The sequence below is a fragment of the Platalea leucorodia genome (assembly GCF_965183815.1).
Source record: "Platalea leucorodia genome assembly, chromosome: 10".
NCBI classification, from domain to species: domain Eukaryota; kingdom Metazoa; phylum Chordata; class Aves; order Pelecaniformes; family Threskiornithidae; genus Platalea; species Platalea leucorodia.
Genome location: NC_138832.1, coordinates 305,523 through 321,728, shown reverse-complemented (window position 1 = coordinate 321,728; position 16,206 = coordinate 305,523). Strand labels below are relative to the sequence as shown.

At 48.8% G+C, this 16,206-nt stretch overlaps 1 protein-coding gene across 1 annotated transcript; it reads left to right on the top strand.

Annotated features, from left to right (window-relative positions):
- Positions 1–3,906: 3,906 nt before the first annotated feature.
- LOC309595788 (V-set and immunoglobulin domain-containing protein 4-like) lies at positions 3,907–12,185 on the top strand. Its single transcript, XM_082323115.1, has 6 exons — positions 3,907–4,155; positions 5,201–5,557; positions 6,181–6,462; positions 7,213–7,326; positions 8,873–8,894; positions 10,080–12,185. Exons 1-6 carry the CDS (start codon positions 4,101–4,103, stop codon positions 10,276–10,278), a joined length of 1,029 nt encoding a protein of 342 aa, XP_082179241.1. The 5' UTR covers positions 3,907–4,100; the 3' UTR covers positions 10,279–12,185.
- Positions 12,186–16,206: the final 4,021 nt, after the last annotated feature.

The following is a 16,206-nucleotide window of genomic DNA, read 5'->3' as shown; positions in this document are numbered from 1 at the left end:
AGTTTCTCCCCTGGTTTTTTGCCAGTAAGTTCAAGCATGGTCTGCAATTCTCCCTGGGTGTAACCTCACACGGAGACGGCGTGAAAGGTTGTCCCGGGTCCCTGCTGCTTGTTCATAGCTTGTAGTCCCACGCTGCAGAATCCCAGCCTCAGCCTCGTACCTGCTGCTACGACCGCGCTGCAACCCCCAGCAGCCGCGAGCGCTCGGCTCTTTCATCAGCTCTTGTTGCTGGGTCCCCACGCCAGCTCTTCCCGTATCTCGGTCTGTTGTAACCCTCTGTCCGGTCAAAACTTCCCAGCACTCTTTGGAAAGCGTGTTAATAACAGCCAACTACAATGTAAATTCTGCTGGTTTTTTTTTTTACCACCCTTTCCTTTTCCTTTCCTTTCCTTTCCTTTTGGAGACAAGTTAATATTTCAGCTGGGATGGGACACGCAGACTACTCTTTCCCTGTTTGCCAGCTGACGGGCCGGCCACCCAGCCCAAAGACGGGGCGAGTGCCCCCGGGGCCAGCCGGGCACCCGCCCTGGCCGGGCCTCGCTCGCCGTTCCCAAAAAGCCATTTCTCGCCGGGGCTCTGCCAGCTACGCCAGATGCAGTGCACCAGCGCAAGTGTTCTTTACAGACTCCGGTAAGAAAGGCCCTCGGCTCCACACGGCGTTGATTAAAACAAAGTTTACTGGAGGTAACACACGAAGGAAACAGGGAACAGCACGGGTAATCTTAGCATCAGGCAGGCCTCTGATCTGGGCATGGCACGCTGTGCGGGGCCCGTGACGAGGCCAACAGGCGCTGTGGGCTGCACAGTTTTTGTAGGATTTTCCTAGAAGTAAAGACCTCTGTTCATCATTTCCACTGCCAAGAACAAGGATGTTGATATGAAAACGCGCTGCTCCGCTTCAAGAGAAGGACGAGGACGCGGCAGCGGCGCTGGGAGCGGCGGACAGGCGCCTCCGTTACGAGGAGCCGGCCGGGCCCGGCTGCAGCCGAGCGACAGCGGCGGCGCGGCCCAGGCCCGGCGGCCAAGGGCGCGCGCAGCACGGCAGGCCGCGGCGGCGCATCGCCGGCCCCTGGGCACAGGACAGCCGCTGCTTGGGACCGCTACGCCGCTGCGACTGGATGCGTACCAAGCGTGTGTCACCCGCGGCAACAGTCACTTCGCTCTAGTGCAAGCTTCCTTCCCCCTCCGGCATCGACGTGCACAACTGTCGCTCTTACTTCTCGGTTTTAGCGTCCTGTCCCTGCGGAAGGAAAGGTTGCTTTTCCTTGACTTCTATGTGCTGAGAACTCACAGAACGCACCGGGCGCGGCACGCACAGCGTGAGAAAGTGAGAAGTGCCCCTCACGTGCTCCTTTCACCGATGTTTCTCATACTGTTCCAGACCAGCCCTCCCCACACAGACCGTGTCAGCCAAGCCGTCAATTTTTTGTCCCGTATCGCTGTGTGCTTGCTAACACAGAGCTTTCCAGAATACGAGAGAAACTTACTTTGGCCTGTCTCTCCTGGACTGTGTGATGCCACCTCACCCAGTCCGTGCTCAAAACGTTTTGCTGTCTCCTAAAAGAAGACTGCCGTTTTGAAAAGTAGTATCCGTGGTGTCACAGGTCCCCAAAGCAGAAGCAAGAGATTGCTACCGGGGTCACCTTAGCGTACAAGTCTCTGCACTTGCACCATATAAAGGACAAGAGATTTCTCCTGCCACTGTCCCCCCAACCAAAAAGGTAAATGTAAATATAAATATATAAATAAATGTATAAATATATACACATCTTTTTTTTGTCAAGCAGTTTGAGTTCTAGCTTCCTCGTTAGTAGGTACCCTGCTAGCGGTAGGTTCCCTTGCGACTTAGTCCGAGTCGGTTTAGGCTTCTGCCCTCCTAGCCGGCCAGCCGTGCTCCCCAGAAGGAGCTTCATCAATTTGAACTCAACGTGTTCTTCTCTCCTCCTTGTTTGAACCGAGAGGTATGGGAACACCGCAACCCGCACAAGCTTTCCTGCTTCTCCCCGTCCCAGTGGCTGCAGACTGGAGTTGCATCTCATGGAAAATTTCTGATGGAGGAATGCAGGGCTACACGGGAGGAGCACGTGAAACCAGGTCCCAAAATCTCTTGAATCTCTGCTGAACCTTCTTCTCAGCTTTATCAAGTAGGGTATTTTCAGAAGCATTTAGACCTTGAGCTGGTTAGATGTCCTCTTTAATTACAGGTATAACTGCAAATATAGTAGATGGTAAGAAATCAGTCGAACAGATGATTCTCGAGGCTGAGACTGATAAAAAAACCACAAGGATATAGAGTTTTTCTAACAAATAAAGGCATGAAAATTGTGTGTAGTAAAATCACCAGCTTCAGGGAAACAGAGATCAGAATGTTATAACCTGAAAAGAACCAACTTCAAACTCATACCAATACCATTGTCATAATTAGATCAACGTTAATAACAAGTAGTCAAAAAAAAAAATCACACTTCTATACGCATATATGCTTTTAAGCACCATTGTTTTGCAGAATGAACTATCAATGACTCTAAAATAAGAATATATGTAAAAGCAATCAATCACAACGCAAGCAAAGACCTCAAAAGAAAAGGAGCACGGTAACATCGGAGCTCCCAGGGCTGTATACACAAATCTCCCGGGTTTAATGCTAAATTACGTAGCAACCCAAGGAAGCTGCCCACAAATGACAATCCCGGTGGGGCTGTCTCTAAGCCCTGTCTAAGACTAGGGGAAATATTTTTTTCCCCACATTGCCACTGCTTCAGAATCAGGTATGCAGCGTTGATCGGTCTGGTGCTGTACTGTGCTTCTAAAGACGCAAACATCCTCTCGCTACCGTTAAAGCAGGGTTGTACTTTAGAATACGGTCTAGGATTTTGTTGATTGCATTTAATTATTCTGGTTACTTGCGTTTGAGGACTGGGTGCTGAATTCGGATGTAACAACAGCAAAGTGCTCATATCGATTTAGCTGAATACACTGAAGCAGAAGAGATTTCTGTCATTAGGGCGTAAGAAAAATTAAGAGCTGCAGAAGACAGAAAAAGACATGTAAAATCTCTTGAAGATAATGTTTCAGTAGAGAACAGATACTTCTAGATGCGTTGAGTGCTTAGTTACTTAATAATACAGATTAACTATACCTAATATTACCTTTAATTAATGATAACACATCTCATTACAGTTAAGAAGGCACGATTTCAAAGTCTCAAAGATTTTCTACTTTGATAAGTTCCTTTTTTTTCTCTCTAGGCATGTAATTGTTTACCTCTTTCCAAAGCAGTCTGCAGGGAAATGCAGGTGCGTTCGGCCCTAATCCATGTTTTTAATTGAATGCAATTAATCAATTCAAGCAAGCAGCTAAATTGCCAAGTGAGAAAGGAGGATCAATCCGTGCTATAGAGTGGGATGGTCAAACCAGGTGCCTGCAGCTCTTGGAAATTATTTGTTTTCATATTTGTATACCTAAACTCTCCACCTCTTAAATGGGACATAATGATAGCATAGAATATTTCAGTTGGAAGGGACCTGCAATGATCATCTGTCTCACATGGGTAATGTAAAGATTTAGGGTGTTTGATGAATCTTAATTTAAAACACAGTGGTGAGCTCCATAGAAAAGTTGGTAAGAAAATGAATAGTAAGGACCTTGGTTGTTTAGCTCCTTAAGAGTACTCTCTCAGATCTTCTTGTATGTAACATGCGTGCTAAAATTTATTATTTAGAAAGCAATGCAAGAGGAAAAGAGGAAGAAATAGGTGTTTAGGAATAAAAAGAAACAAAGGAAATCTTTTTTTGAAGTTGAATTAAAAAACAGAAGAGGGAAAAAAAGCATACTCAGCAGGAAATATGAAATAGAGCAGAAGTAATTCTTAGACTTTCCTCTTTTCACCCTCCCTTAGGACTTTTGTTCTGCCCACACCTCTAACTGTCATCACTGAGACACTTCTTTTTCTGAAAAAAGGGAAGGAAAAACCATCAGCAGCTGTCCTGGGTTCTCAATGACAAAGTAAGCGAAGAAAAGGAGGTACTCCTGATTTACCCCCGACTTGGAGAGAGCAGGCCTGTTCTACTGGAGAGGGAGAAGCTGCAGCCCTGGGAAGGATGGGAACGCTGGTGAGAGCAGCTGTGCTTATGAGTCCTCTTCTCTTCTGCAACGGTGAGTCTATGGAGAGGTCTGCTGCTCAGGGCGGTCCCTTCCCTGGCCCTGGCGTGTCTGCATGTGTTTGTACGCTCTGGTTCGGGAACAGAAACATGGCAAAAAGGCCAACATCTTTGCCTGCCGCTGGCTCAGCGTTCAGGTGTTTCAAATTCAGCGGCTGCAGAGTGCAACGGTGCGCGAAGGCTATGGAAATGCTGCCCGAGTACAAAGGTGCCACGTATGTTGTGATGGTTATTTCATGGAGCACAGCGAGCAGCCCAGCACAAAGGGTCCGGTTAGTTCTTGTGTTCCCAGGAAAGGGGAGGTTTGGAAACCAGGAGAAAAGGGTAAAGAAGTATCTGTGGAAGCATAGGTTTAGCCCTAAGAGTGACAAAAATGTACTGGGACAAAGGCGATGGACCTTATTTTTATAGGAAAATTTGAAGAGTTTTAGACTTCTTTGATCCATTGCTTAAGTTGCTTAAATTCAGCTTAGTCTGAAAAAGCAGTGTCTTTCAGAAGGAAAAATGGCCAGCGGAGGAGAGAGAACCATAAAAAGTGTGGTTTGCTGTTAACGTGCGGCGCTTCCAGGAAAGCCCTGGGAGTGACGCTGGGTGGCGTCATTATCTTCAAGAGATTTTACATGTCTTTTTCTGTCTTCTGCACCCCGCTGGGTGGCGGGGGCGAAGGCCGGCTGTGCGCGGGGAGCTGTGCGGCTCAGCCTTGAGACGAACCTTCCCTCAGGTCTAATTCTGATCCTGCGCTCTGCCTGGTGTTCACTTGCTTGCGGTAAGCACCAGGCAGAGCGTGAGAGCCAGACCGCACGCATGGCCTGCGTCAGTGCCCCTGGCAATCAGCTCTCTTCCCGCTGCCTTCCCCATGCCACGTTGCTTTTTTGTTAGCCCACCCCTGAACAGACCGTCCCTCGTTGCCCGCGCTGACTGCCCGTGCTTTGGATTTGGTGGATTCCACTTGCCGATGCTCTCACCACCACTTCATCACCCAGCAGCTGCCTTCACCGTGATTGCTTTTATTTAATTTTCTTTCTCCATTCTTCCTGCAGCTTTTCTGGACCTGACTGGCCCCAATGAGATCAAAGGCGTATGGAAGGGACCTACCACCTTGCCATGCGTCTATGTGCCTGTGAAGGGCTTTGTGCAGCAAACGCTCGCGTGGACTGTGGTGCGTGACCAGAGCTCTGGCACCGTCTTTCGGAGGGACGGCTCTGGCGACCACGTTCTCCTGTCCGAGTACAGGGACAGGGTCAGCGTCCTGAAGGACGACCCAGGGAACGTGTCTCTCCACATCCTGAGCCTGGAGGTCTCTGACAGGGGAATCTACACTTGCCAGGTCACCTGGAGCGGCAGCAACAACAGCCTGACAGCAAGAGAGATCACCACCAAAGTGGAGGTTGTTAAAGGTAAACCCAAGGAGGAAGCTGCGCAGGCGTGGAAGGCTTGGCTCAGGAAGGCGTTTAGGAATTGAATAGACCAGATGGGCAGCGACCACCCGCTTCCGATGCAGGAGCGTTTTGCTGAGCGGTGTCAGACTGCAGCGAGCAGCACCAAATAGGTCAGAGGGAGGAATTCTGCCCACGATGCTGCGCCCCGCGGCTCGGGGGCTGGGGGAGGATGCGTGGCCTCTCACTTACCGGTGCTGCCCTGGCTCTACCTGTATCCGATGGCTCAATGTTTCCAAGGGACACGCACCAGAGGGGGAGTCCCTGGGACATTGCATTGATTTCTTTGACCAAACTTCACCAGCACATGCCCTTTGCCTGGGCAGCGGTGATTTATAGAGGAACAGAGATGGCGTCAACCCAGAGGAGCAAGCCTTTGTGTAGAAGGTGCAATGGGTGGCATAGTGGGTGCAGGCACAGTTAAGCCAAGCTTAACCTGTGCAGAGAGGTGACGTGAGAGTGGTGCCCCTGTTCCTCCTGGGAGAGCACTGAAAGCCAGAGCAAGAACTGCCGTGGCCGGGGGGGACCTGCCCCACCGCAACCAGGGCCAGCGTGACCTGGGCCCCCTCCGCTTTGTCTTCCAGTTGCAGCGACCAAGCCCGTCATCAGGGCCGGCGAGCTGGGGCTGGCGGTCCCGGCAGGAGCCAGCACCAGCCTGACCTGTGTGGCCAGCGGGTCCCCCCCCATCAGCTACCGCTGGTTCAGGAGCACCCCGGGGGGCAAAGCCCGGCTCCTGAGCAGCCAGGCCGAGCTGGCGTGGGACAGCCTGCGGCCCTCCGACGCCGGGGAGTACTACTGCGAGGCAGAAAACAGGGCTGGGGCCGGGGCTGTGCAGCAGAGCGACGCCGTCGAGCTGACGGTGAGAGGTGAGTCCCCAGGGCCACAGCTGGATGGAAAACGTCTGGAGCCCTTCCGTACTAGGATGGAAGGATGTTCTTACTTCCCTCCCCTGAAAGAAGAAAATGCAAAAAGCCTTGGCTTTTTCCAGCCTTTTGGCTGCAAATTGTATTAATGGCTGTTCTCAAGGGACCTAGATGATTCATGGTGACTCTTTAAAAGACTCTGGATGTTTTTATGGGGGAAGGGGGGAAAAGCTTTCATAGCTGGAGCATACAGAGGAGTTGTCATGTTCCCAACCAATAGTCCATTTCGGTCTTTCCTTTGAGTGTGCAACTCAAGCAGATCTTCTATACCTCCTCTAGCTTTGCAGTGCTGTGGTAGGTTTAAACATGTTCCAAATACAACTAAACAGTATCCCCGATGAAAAGATGAGAAGCTTTATTTCCTGACGTGTAGTGCAACTATTCTCCCAGCTCACAGCCTCAGTGTTGAGAGGCCCTGCCGGTCGCCTTTGCGGCCGCAGCCTCCCGGCGGGATGGGCGTGCAGTGAGGCTGGCTGGCTCGCGCGAGCGCGCCTCTTCAGAGCCACGCGGGCGAGGCGCCGTCGGGACGGGGACGGGCAGGGACGTACCCGCGCGGTACAGCCCTGCGTGCCCGTGACAGGGCTGGCTGCTGTTGTCCTCAGGGAGGTGGTCAGCGTCACGGAACTGCTGCTGCCGCCGCCGCCGTCACCCAGGAGCGCTTCTCTGTTTCAGTCTTCTGCTCTATTGCTCTAGATCTCCAGAGGACTCACCTGTCCCTGTACCTGGTTGTCCTGATTGCCGTGGTTTGCAGTGCTGTGGCTTTCCTTGTCATCTTTCTTATCCTTTGCCTTAGAAAGCCCAAAGATGGTGAGTAGAATGTTCTGGAAAACTTGAATGCGTTGCACGTGCCCAGCTTGGTTTTACCTTTGAGGGGTTTTGGGAATGGGGCTGGGACTCTGCCCGCCCCGACCAGTAGCAGCTCTGGCACCTGCATCAGCAGCAGTCGATCACAACGTGCAGGGATCGGAGGTCCGAAGAGGCAGAGGAGCCCCTTCTCCTCAGGGAAAACCAGTCGCAGCAGTTGGGAGGCCTGGCAGGCGCCGGCCGGAGAGGACGCCCAGACCTTTTAAGGTATCTGGTAGCGACTTAATCTTGTCCTGCTACTTTAAAATACCTGTTTGCACCAGCTGCTGTTTAATATTTCCCTTAGTGAGTACCTGGAGGAAAGGAGGTCATCATTAATTCTCCCTATTCAACACGAATTCATTTCCCGTCTAGCCTTCAGACATAGGATACATTTGCTGACTGCTTCTGTCTTTTCTGCACTAGTACTAGAAAAGGCCTGACCGAGTGCTTTCTCGGAGCCCCCTTTCTCACTAACACCACTCAGCAGTGTGCAGAGAACACACTGGGGCTTGGGGTTTTTAATACTGATGGCCATAGTGTTCTCCTTGTCCCTTCATTTCTTTAATTACCTTTCTACAACTCTGTGCTACCAATTAGTAATAATTATTATCAAATACTCCTGTCCTGGTTTTGGCTGGGATAGAGTTAATTTTATTCCTAGTAGCTGGCATAGTGCTGTGGTTTGGATTTGGGATAAGAATAATGTTGATAACACAGTGATGTTTTAGTCGTTGCTAAGCAGTGTTTATACTGGTCAAGGAGTTTTCAGCTTCCCCTGCTCTGCCCGTGCAGAAGCAGCTGGGGGGGCACAGCCAGGACAGTGGCCCAGACCGGCCCAAGGGCTATTCCATACCTTATGGCATCGTGCCCAGTAGGGAAACTGGGGGAGCTGGCCGGGGGCAGCGATCGCTGCTCGGGGATGGGCTGGGTATCGCTCAGCAGCTGGTGAGCAATTGCATTGTGCATCACTTGTTTTGTATATCTTTTATAATTTTTTTTTTTCCTTTCTCTGCTGTTCTATTAAACTGTCTTTATCTCAGCCCATGGGTTTTACTTTTCCCCCCCCCCATTCTCTCCCCCATCCCGCTGGGGGGCAGTGAGCGAGCAGCTGCGTGGTGCTTAGTTGCCAGCTGGGGTTAAACCACGACAACTTTTTTTTTTTTAATCCAGAATAACCTCTTTCTAAATTGTTCTTTATTGAACTTCTAATGAATAGGAAAATTGTGGGAACTGGCAATTTCTAGTTTCTAAACTCAACTTTACCTTTGACCTTGGGCCAGTTATTTTGACCCAGTTGTGCTACAGCTGGGATATGGGTTGTTTTCATTTTCTTGGACTGAATCCTGGGAAGAGGAGTCATCACCCACCTAACATGATCTCTAAGGTTCCTATTTTTATTCTGTCTTCAGAGATCGCTTTCTTAGATCAAGAAGAGACATAGAAGAAATTCTTTTTTGAGACTATAAATGCAAATTATTGACACACATTTCTGATTATTCTTTTCCAGCTCAAGTCTACAAAGTAAAATTGTGAGTATAACCCTTTAGCTAACATATTGATGAGTCTTTGGGGACTGTATCAGAGCAGGGAAAAAAAAAAACGGTGCTACTTAACTGGCAGGATGAAAAGCCTCTTAAGCCATATGGATTAAGAGGTTCAAAGTTAGCTCAGTAGTATATCATACTGATGATCTGTGGGCTTTCCACATCCACACATAACGTAGGAAGAAAGATCTTTTCCGTTGCAATATTAGTATCATTAAAATGAACAAGAGCTGTTTGTTAACTCCTCAGCCCAATGAGGCCTATTGAAGATCACTGCCAAGGACAAATTCTCAGTGTTTTTTCAAATGCAAAGAACAGGAATTCCCTTTCTAGAGAGCTAAGGCTCCTGATGCACAGATTTATCTCTGATATATGATGCTCTGATTTATCCCTGAAATATCCTTGGCTGAACCTGCCTCTTTTAATCGTAGCTGTGGCAGGACATTATAGCTATTTCTCAACTCGGGTTTCAGCATCCTGATCTACTTGTAACCTCCGGAAGCTACACTGAAAAGCGTAATAATCCAGTCAAAACATACAAGGAGAACCACTTATCTAGGTATAAATTAAAGTGCTGATGACTTGAGTGCCATGGTAGAACACACCATCGGCGTTTGCCCGGGTGCTGTGCTTCCCAAGCAGTTTATAAAGCAGCATTTTAAATAACAGTTGAACCCTGAGCAGCTGAACAAATGGTGTGATGGCATTTCTCCTCAGGGGATTTACCTTCGTTTTAAAGATATTAGATATCATAAGCCCCACGGTGGATGTGGGCTGCATTCAGTTCACCATTTACCATTCCTCCACCACTTTTTAAAAAAAAAAAAAATACACACAGACACACACATATATATATATTTATCTTGCAAAGAGCAGTTGTCTGGTTGTGCTGCTCCAAGAAATGGTGGTAATCCTTGTGTTGCCTACACACCTTTTGCTGCCTCTGAAGCTCTCCCTGGCTTGGAGGCAACGGTGCTATAATGTCCAAGGTTCTCCTGCCGCCTGGAAGCAAAGAACAAGATTCTCTCCTCCAGAATACTGACATAATCCAATGGCCCAGGTTTACAAGGGTTTGAATCAGACCACAGTCTTGCTCAAGATCTGGATGGTTGGGAGATGCTTTGTCTACTCTGGTTGCAACTCTTCTTTCATACTGTATTTTGATTTCAGCCATAACTCCAGAGCAGCAGCTTCTTCAAGGTCTGAAAGCATGGGTCATTATGAGGAACCCATCTCCTACACTGAAAATAACTATGTGACGGAGCCCATGAAAAACAAAAGATTTGAAGAAATAAATATGAAAAAGAATGAATATGACTCTGTTGGAAACACCCAGGAATCTGAATATGAAGTGGGGGACACTGTATGAGAACCAACACTGCTCTACAGGTAGCAGTCCTGAAGAGTGCCTTCATCCAGGCAAAATTTATCTTCACTTTGCCTCTGAAAAATAGGTTGGACAAGCAGTTTTTGCTCCTCCACGATTTGTGGAGCCTTAACAACCTCCGCAGTGAAAATGCAAACCTCTTTAGGAACTGCAGTTACAGACTGCCGTACAGATCTTCTGACTTTGCTTTTCTTCGTTCCCTTTCACCACCTCTGTAGAAGAAAGCCCTGTGAAAGCTAGCGTACGCAGATCCCAGGCCAAGAGCACTGTACTACACTTACTGCTTTACGCGACCAAAAGGATCTGCGTTCACAGCCTTCGTGCGGTAGGAGTAGAACCAGCACCGCGGGCTGCTCAGCATCCCCATCATCTCCGGGTGAGAAGCGCAGAACAAGGCTGGCCTGGGAATCGGCGTTTCTCCTCCCGTCCGCCTAAGTGCTGCATAGGTGGCAGAATGTCCTTTTACATGTGAGACAGCCCTTAAAGAAACTCTGAAAGACAGATTAAAGCCAGGATAAACCCATGAACCTTACCACGCTAGGAGCAGCAGTACAAAACGAAGAAGTATCCTGTGCGCCCATTGTGCTGTACCCAATATGCCTTTCTGCAGCGCTCGCAGTAAGATGCAGACACACTTTCTGTAGTTTTGGTGCTGGACGGCTTGGGCAATTCTGATACTGCAACGAGGCACATCATTCTTTCTGAGTTCACCTTCTCTATTGTCTCTTAATATATGTTTAATATTTGAAAGAAATTAGATACTTTTCCATAAGTTTGTGGATAGGATGGTTTACACATGCCTAAATTATTTTGCTATGAATATTTTTGCACGACCAGCTCATCTTTAAAATACTAGCAAGCACTCACAATTACAGCTCCTCAGTAGATTCTCACGAAGTACTTTCCCCCCGGCTTAGAAGGCCTGAAGGGTAAGTAGGGAGCCGAAAAGCTTCGTTATTCATAATTCCTACTACTCTGAGTAAATCTATAACATGGATACTGCAGACTTAGGGAAGAACCTTTTTATAACGAACGACAGGGCAATACCATGTCCGATTAGAAGCCATGCGGCCAGATGTAAAACCAAACGAGCGGTCTGAGGGGCAAGGGGGCTATCGGCGGCACAGACACAGGATTAGTGGGCCCCAGGTTCCTGTTCGCGCTCGGGAAGGGTCTGCATCTGCACTTCCCTGCCAGCATCAGCGCAGGCTTCACCAGCGTTCAAAAAGAGTATTAGGTGCTATTAGGAAAGGCATCGCAGTGCAATAGAAAACAGGATTGTGATACTGTAAAAACCTGTGGAATGCTTCCACCTTATGTATGCGTGTAGCTCTCTCATCTCGAAAGGGTTTACCAGAGCTAGAAAAGTTACTGAGAATGATGATAAGGGACGATTAGCGGCATGAAACCACTGCTGTGCAAGCGCATTATACTCTCAGCTTGGAAAAAAGAGAAAAGTGAGGCAAAATGAGCAAAGCGTACTCATCGTGAGCAGGGTGGAGAAGATAACAAGGCACTATTTGTTTACAACTTCTCCAAAGAGAAAAGGAAGCAGACATTCGCTAAAATTATCTGGTAGCACTTTTAAAGGGAGAGGAGAAGTATTTGTTTTATGCAACGCAGAAATAAGTGTGGAACGCAATGCTACCCATCCAGTGCTATGAAAACCCAAAGTACACAGAGGTCCAATGAGAAATTAGAGGAATGAATGATATAAAAGTTCATCAAAACTCACAATCTACCAGGCAGACTTTACAGGTACTTATCAGTGACCTTATACTTTCTCCCTGAATTCACTGTACCACAAGTTTTGTTTCTCTTTGTTACGAATGTACTTAAAAATCAAGGGCTGGGAAACCTTGATTTCAAAATGGAAAGGGAACAAACAGCAGCTTTTGTTGGTGACGATGTCTTGGAAAAAATTGTCAACACGTACATGCAGCTTATTGCGAATGTGGAGAAGCAAATGAAAATCATTAAACTTCAGGACTGCAAAGTTAGTAGATTTTGTTATACTTCTCTTTATTTTGCCTGCAAAAGCGGGTGTGCGTGAATGTCTGTGTGTGCCCGGGCATTACGCTCCGAGGAGCACGCTAGGTCCCTCTGCTCGAAAGCAGAGGAATTATTGTGCATCTGCTGGAGCCTGGGATATGTGTTGGATGCTGCGTCGGGTGGTGTTTGTAGGCGGTAGCCAGCCACAGTTTAGGGAGCAGAAGATGGGAAGTGTTGATCCTAGCCCAGTTTGAGGTTCAGAGCTAATGAAACGGGACACTTACTTAGGATGTGAAAGAAAATGAGTTCTATTATGGAGAGAGTAAAAAACCAGTGGAGTCTGACAGTCTTTCTTCATAAGCAGCGAGGTGAGTAGGGGAGGAAAACTGTTGCGATAGTATTGCGAGGCACACAATTATCACCAAAAGGGTTTTACAGGGAACAGCAGAAAAATCATGACTGGGCAGTGTGTTAACGTGACGAAGAATCAACAGTGTTGAAAATTTCTGGGAAACTGTCATGTTTTCTTAATCTTTCAATTCTAGATGAGGTTGCAGTTTTTGGAGCCCTGCAGTAATGTTCTCAGTCTTCAAAAAGGGGTTTTAAAAAAAAAGTCTGTGTGTGTGCGTGTGTTTGGTAGGGAGGGGGTGGGAAGGGAATGTCGCTGTTACTGGAGAGCAGCCCACCCATCCGAGCCCCATCCCAGGAACAAGCGTATTGCAAGGGGAATACGGGGCTTCAGTGCTATATGGAGCAACTGGAAAGCAGAGGTACTCCAAAGTCAAACGACAGCGTGAACATCTGAGCAAAGAGGTGGACATGACACGTGCTGCTCGGAGAACGAGGAGAAAAGAGCATGTCCTTTCTGTAAGTGGTGTGATGGGTGCAGCCACCCAGACCAGCACGCTTGGCGCTTCGGCAGAGAGCTGAGCTCTGTACGAACAAAAGAACGGCAACGCAGCCGGCCCCATGAGCTCTTCCCTCCCTGCCTGTATTTCCACCACTGCTGGTCTTGACCTAACTGGGAAAGACCCTCTGTGCTGTGCTAGGCTGAGGCAGTTATTTTAAGCAATGTCCCCCCTGCTATCAGCTCTCTGGGGAGTTAGCTTGCTTTCCCTTCTCCTTTCATCCTTGTTTTCAGAGAGAAATTGTGGATTTGGCACTAGATGGTGAAACGTCCCTAAAGGCTCCGGGGGAGTCGAAGTGTCGTCGGTCAGACAGAGACAGCCGGTGTGCCAGTAAGCGCACTGGGGTTGTAAGCTGTGCTTTTGCAGGCGGGAGTGTGGTAATGCTCGACACCCTCCGAGTACTTCGACAGGACTGCCACGGCTACCCAAACAGGGACTTGGCTCCGGCTGCAGAGGCGACGTGTTCATCGGAGGTGCTGCGATGTGGCCAGAGCTCCAGCCCAAGCAGAAGAGAGCGCTCAGGCCAGGCCGAGGTACGGAGACGAAGGGCTTTCCGGGGGAGGGCAGGCTGGCCCCAGCGCCGTCTGAGCACGGCAGGCGCCCTCGCTGTTGACGCCCCGTGGCTGGCGGCTGCCGGGTATCCCACAGCTGTGCCGCAAAAGCAAAAACCAATTCCATTCCGGTTGCCTTGCAAAGCCACAGGCAACGTAGCCATACAAACACGGGTAAATAGCAGCTTTATACTGGCTGGACAGCCATGACCAGGAGCTGGTGATGTTAAATAAAACTGTTTTAAGGCAAGCAGTAAAAGGCAAGCTCCTGAAACTGAAAAGAAATCCATGAACTAGGTTCTCTGTGTGCTTTGTGTCTGCATGCGCTGTTGGACAATGCAAGACAGGGCTTGGGTCCTAATTCAGTGTGGGATATCTCTGGGGAAGAGGGCAGTTGCTGTGCATCCTGTGCAGCACATCGATGGCATACAGCGGCACGCCAGGAAGAGAAGCTGAGGTTAAGGCAGATCTTCCTAGACCGGCACTTGTGTTTGCCAAAACCAGAGCTCAACCAGCCTTCATGGAGCCGCTAAAGAAGGAACTGGGAAGCTCGCAAAGAGCAAGAGTTGTGATAGCAGTGAGGCTACCAAAAGCATCGGTAGGTAGCGCGTGTGATAACTGCAGGTACTTAGTAAACCGCAGTCTGTTTAGTCAGATTTGTGAGCTGGCTGTGGCTGGACCAAATAAGAATGTCTTGAGTCTTGCAGTAAAAATTGCCTTTTTTTCTGAGTGCAGATGGTTCAAAAAGAGCACTTTGAGATCTTTCTTCTTCAGTTACCTACTTGTTCGTGGTTTGCTCAAAGCTTGGTACTGAATTTCACCCCCTTGCAGGCTAAAAATCTTATTTCATCACCAGGAAAATTGTAGCAAACTTCTCTAGCCTCCGGCAGACTATGTCAAAACACGAGCGTAAGGTGCAGGCACTGCAGAGCTGGTCCCTGTGAGCAGGGTGTGAGGTCCCGTCTGCGCTCATTTTCGGAGAAATGGGGACTTTACTGTGCCACCTCTAACTAGCCTGAGATGCAGTAGCAGCAAGTGCAGCAGAGAGCGTCATACTGGCCACTTTGCCTGAGCTGTGATACTTGAAGAAGTGGTGGTTGAAAGCGTGCCCTGTCCAGTGTGTGGAAGGAAGGTGGGTGCCTGCGGGGGAAAGGCTGCCGGCTGCCTTACCGCCTGGCACTGCAGGGAGAAAGCAGTGGATCCAAGCCAAAGCAGAGACACTGACATAAGCACACTTCGTTATAACAAACCAGGTAACCAGCCATAATGTCTGAGGCATTAAAGGCTTTTTCTTCATGTGCGCGGATGCAAAACTATGAGGAGTCCCCCTGGTAAGAAAGAAATGGGCTGACTCAGGGAGGAGAAAACTGACAGCTACATCTCTGTCCCAGGGAGAGAAAGATGTCATGTACATCATGTTTGAGGAACTACAGCTCTTTGTGTTTGTTTTAGCTAAATAGTCATTTTTTATCCTGTATAATTACAGCTTCAGGAAGTCTTGCATGTCCGGTTCAGAAAGTAGTCATATCAGCAGTTTTAGCTTGGGTTTTCATACATGTTCCCCAAAATCCAGCTTCTTTTAAAGTCTTTTGTGTAGGAGATGACAGTTTGTTGGGACAAGCTCCTATTGCCAGTCATGGGCCAGGGTGTGCAAAAGTTGGTTTTAAACCATCTCTCTGAAAATGGACTCATATTCACTCTTTGAGTGACATCGCTTGAATTTTAACAAGCGCTTCTTCGTTTTTTTGTTTGCTTGCTTTTAGGCAGGACTTAAACACAGCTAATGGCCTCTTGGTGGCAGAGTGGGCAGACGGGGTACAGGCAGTATGAACTGGTACCACACCGGTAGCTTCAGCAAAGCAGTCAAGAACAAAAGGCAGCAAAAATCAAGTGTCCACCGCAGCAGCAAGGATATGCTCTGCAAGAACGGGTGCTGCTGCTGCCTCCGGTGTCTCCCTCGGCGGGATGACAGCTGGTGGTAGCTCTTAGCCTGGAACCGTGTATGAATTTGTTGCACCAGGTCTCGCCACACCACATTCAGCTTTTTGCTCCAGGCTGCCCGTGCTTGCCACAGGCAAGTTTTACTGCAGCAATAAGCAGAGCGCAGCTGAAATCACATTCTGCAAGCCATCCAAGCGTGGACATGAAGGGGGAGACCATCCAAGGTGGAGACCTGAAGACTGAACGGAGACCTGCACAGTTCTTATCAGTTTACTGACTTTGGGAAGGTGAGGACAGTCTCCAGTTTTCATTGCCCTGTGCAGAGGGAAGAAGCCATCACTGACAAATGGCAGCACTTCAAGAGAACGGTCTGAGCTCAGCTGCAATATAAACGCTTCAGCTAAAGCAAACAGGTCTCTCTCGTGATGGGACGTAGCTGTGGCAAAACTCCACCAATTACCTTTCCCTCCCAAGTCCAACAGAAAACGGCTCCCTGTACTTCAGACACATCTGCCTCC

Excerpts from the sequence above, each read along its gene's own strand:
- LOC309595788 (XM_082323115.1), top strand. The coding sequence starts at position 4,101 with ATGGGAACGCTGGTGAGAGCAGCTGTGCTTATGAGTCCTCTTCTCTTC. Across the intron at positions 5,558-6,180 it reads CAAAGTGGAGGTTGTTAAAG|TTGCAGCGACCAAGCCCGTC; the intron begins GTAAACCCAAGG and ends TTTGTCTTCCAG. Across the intron at positions 8,895-10,079 it reads CAAGTCTACAAAGTAAAATT|CCATAACTCCAGAGCAGCAG; the intron begins GTGAGTATAACC and ends TTTTGATTTCAG.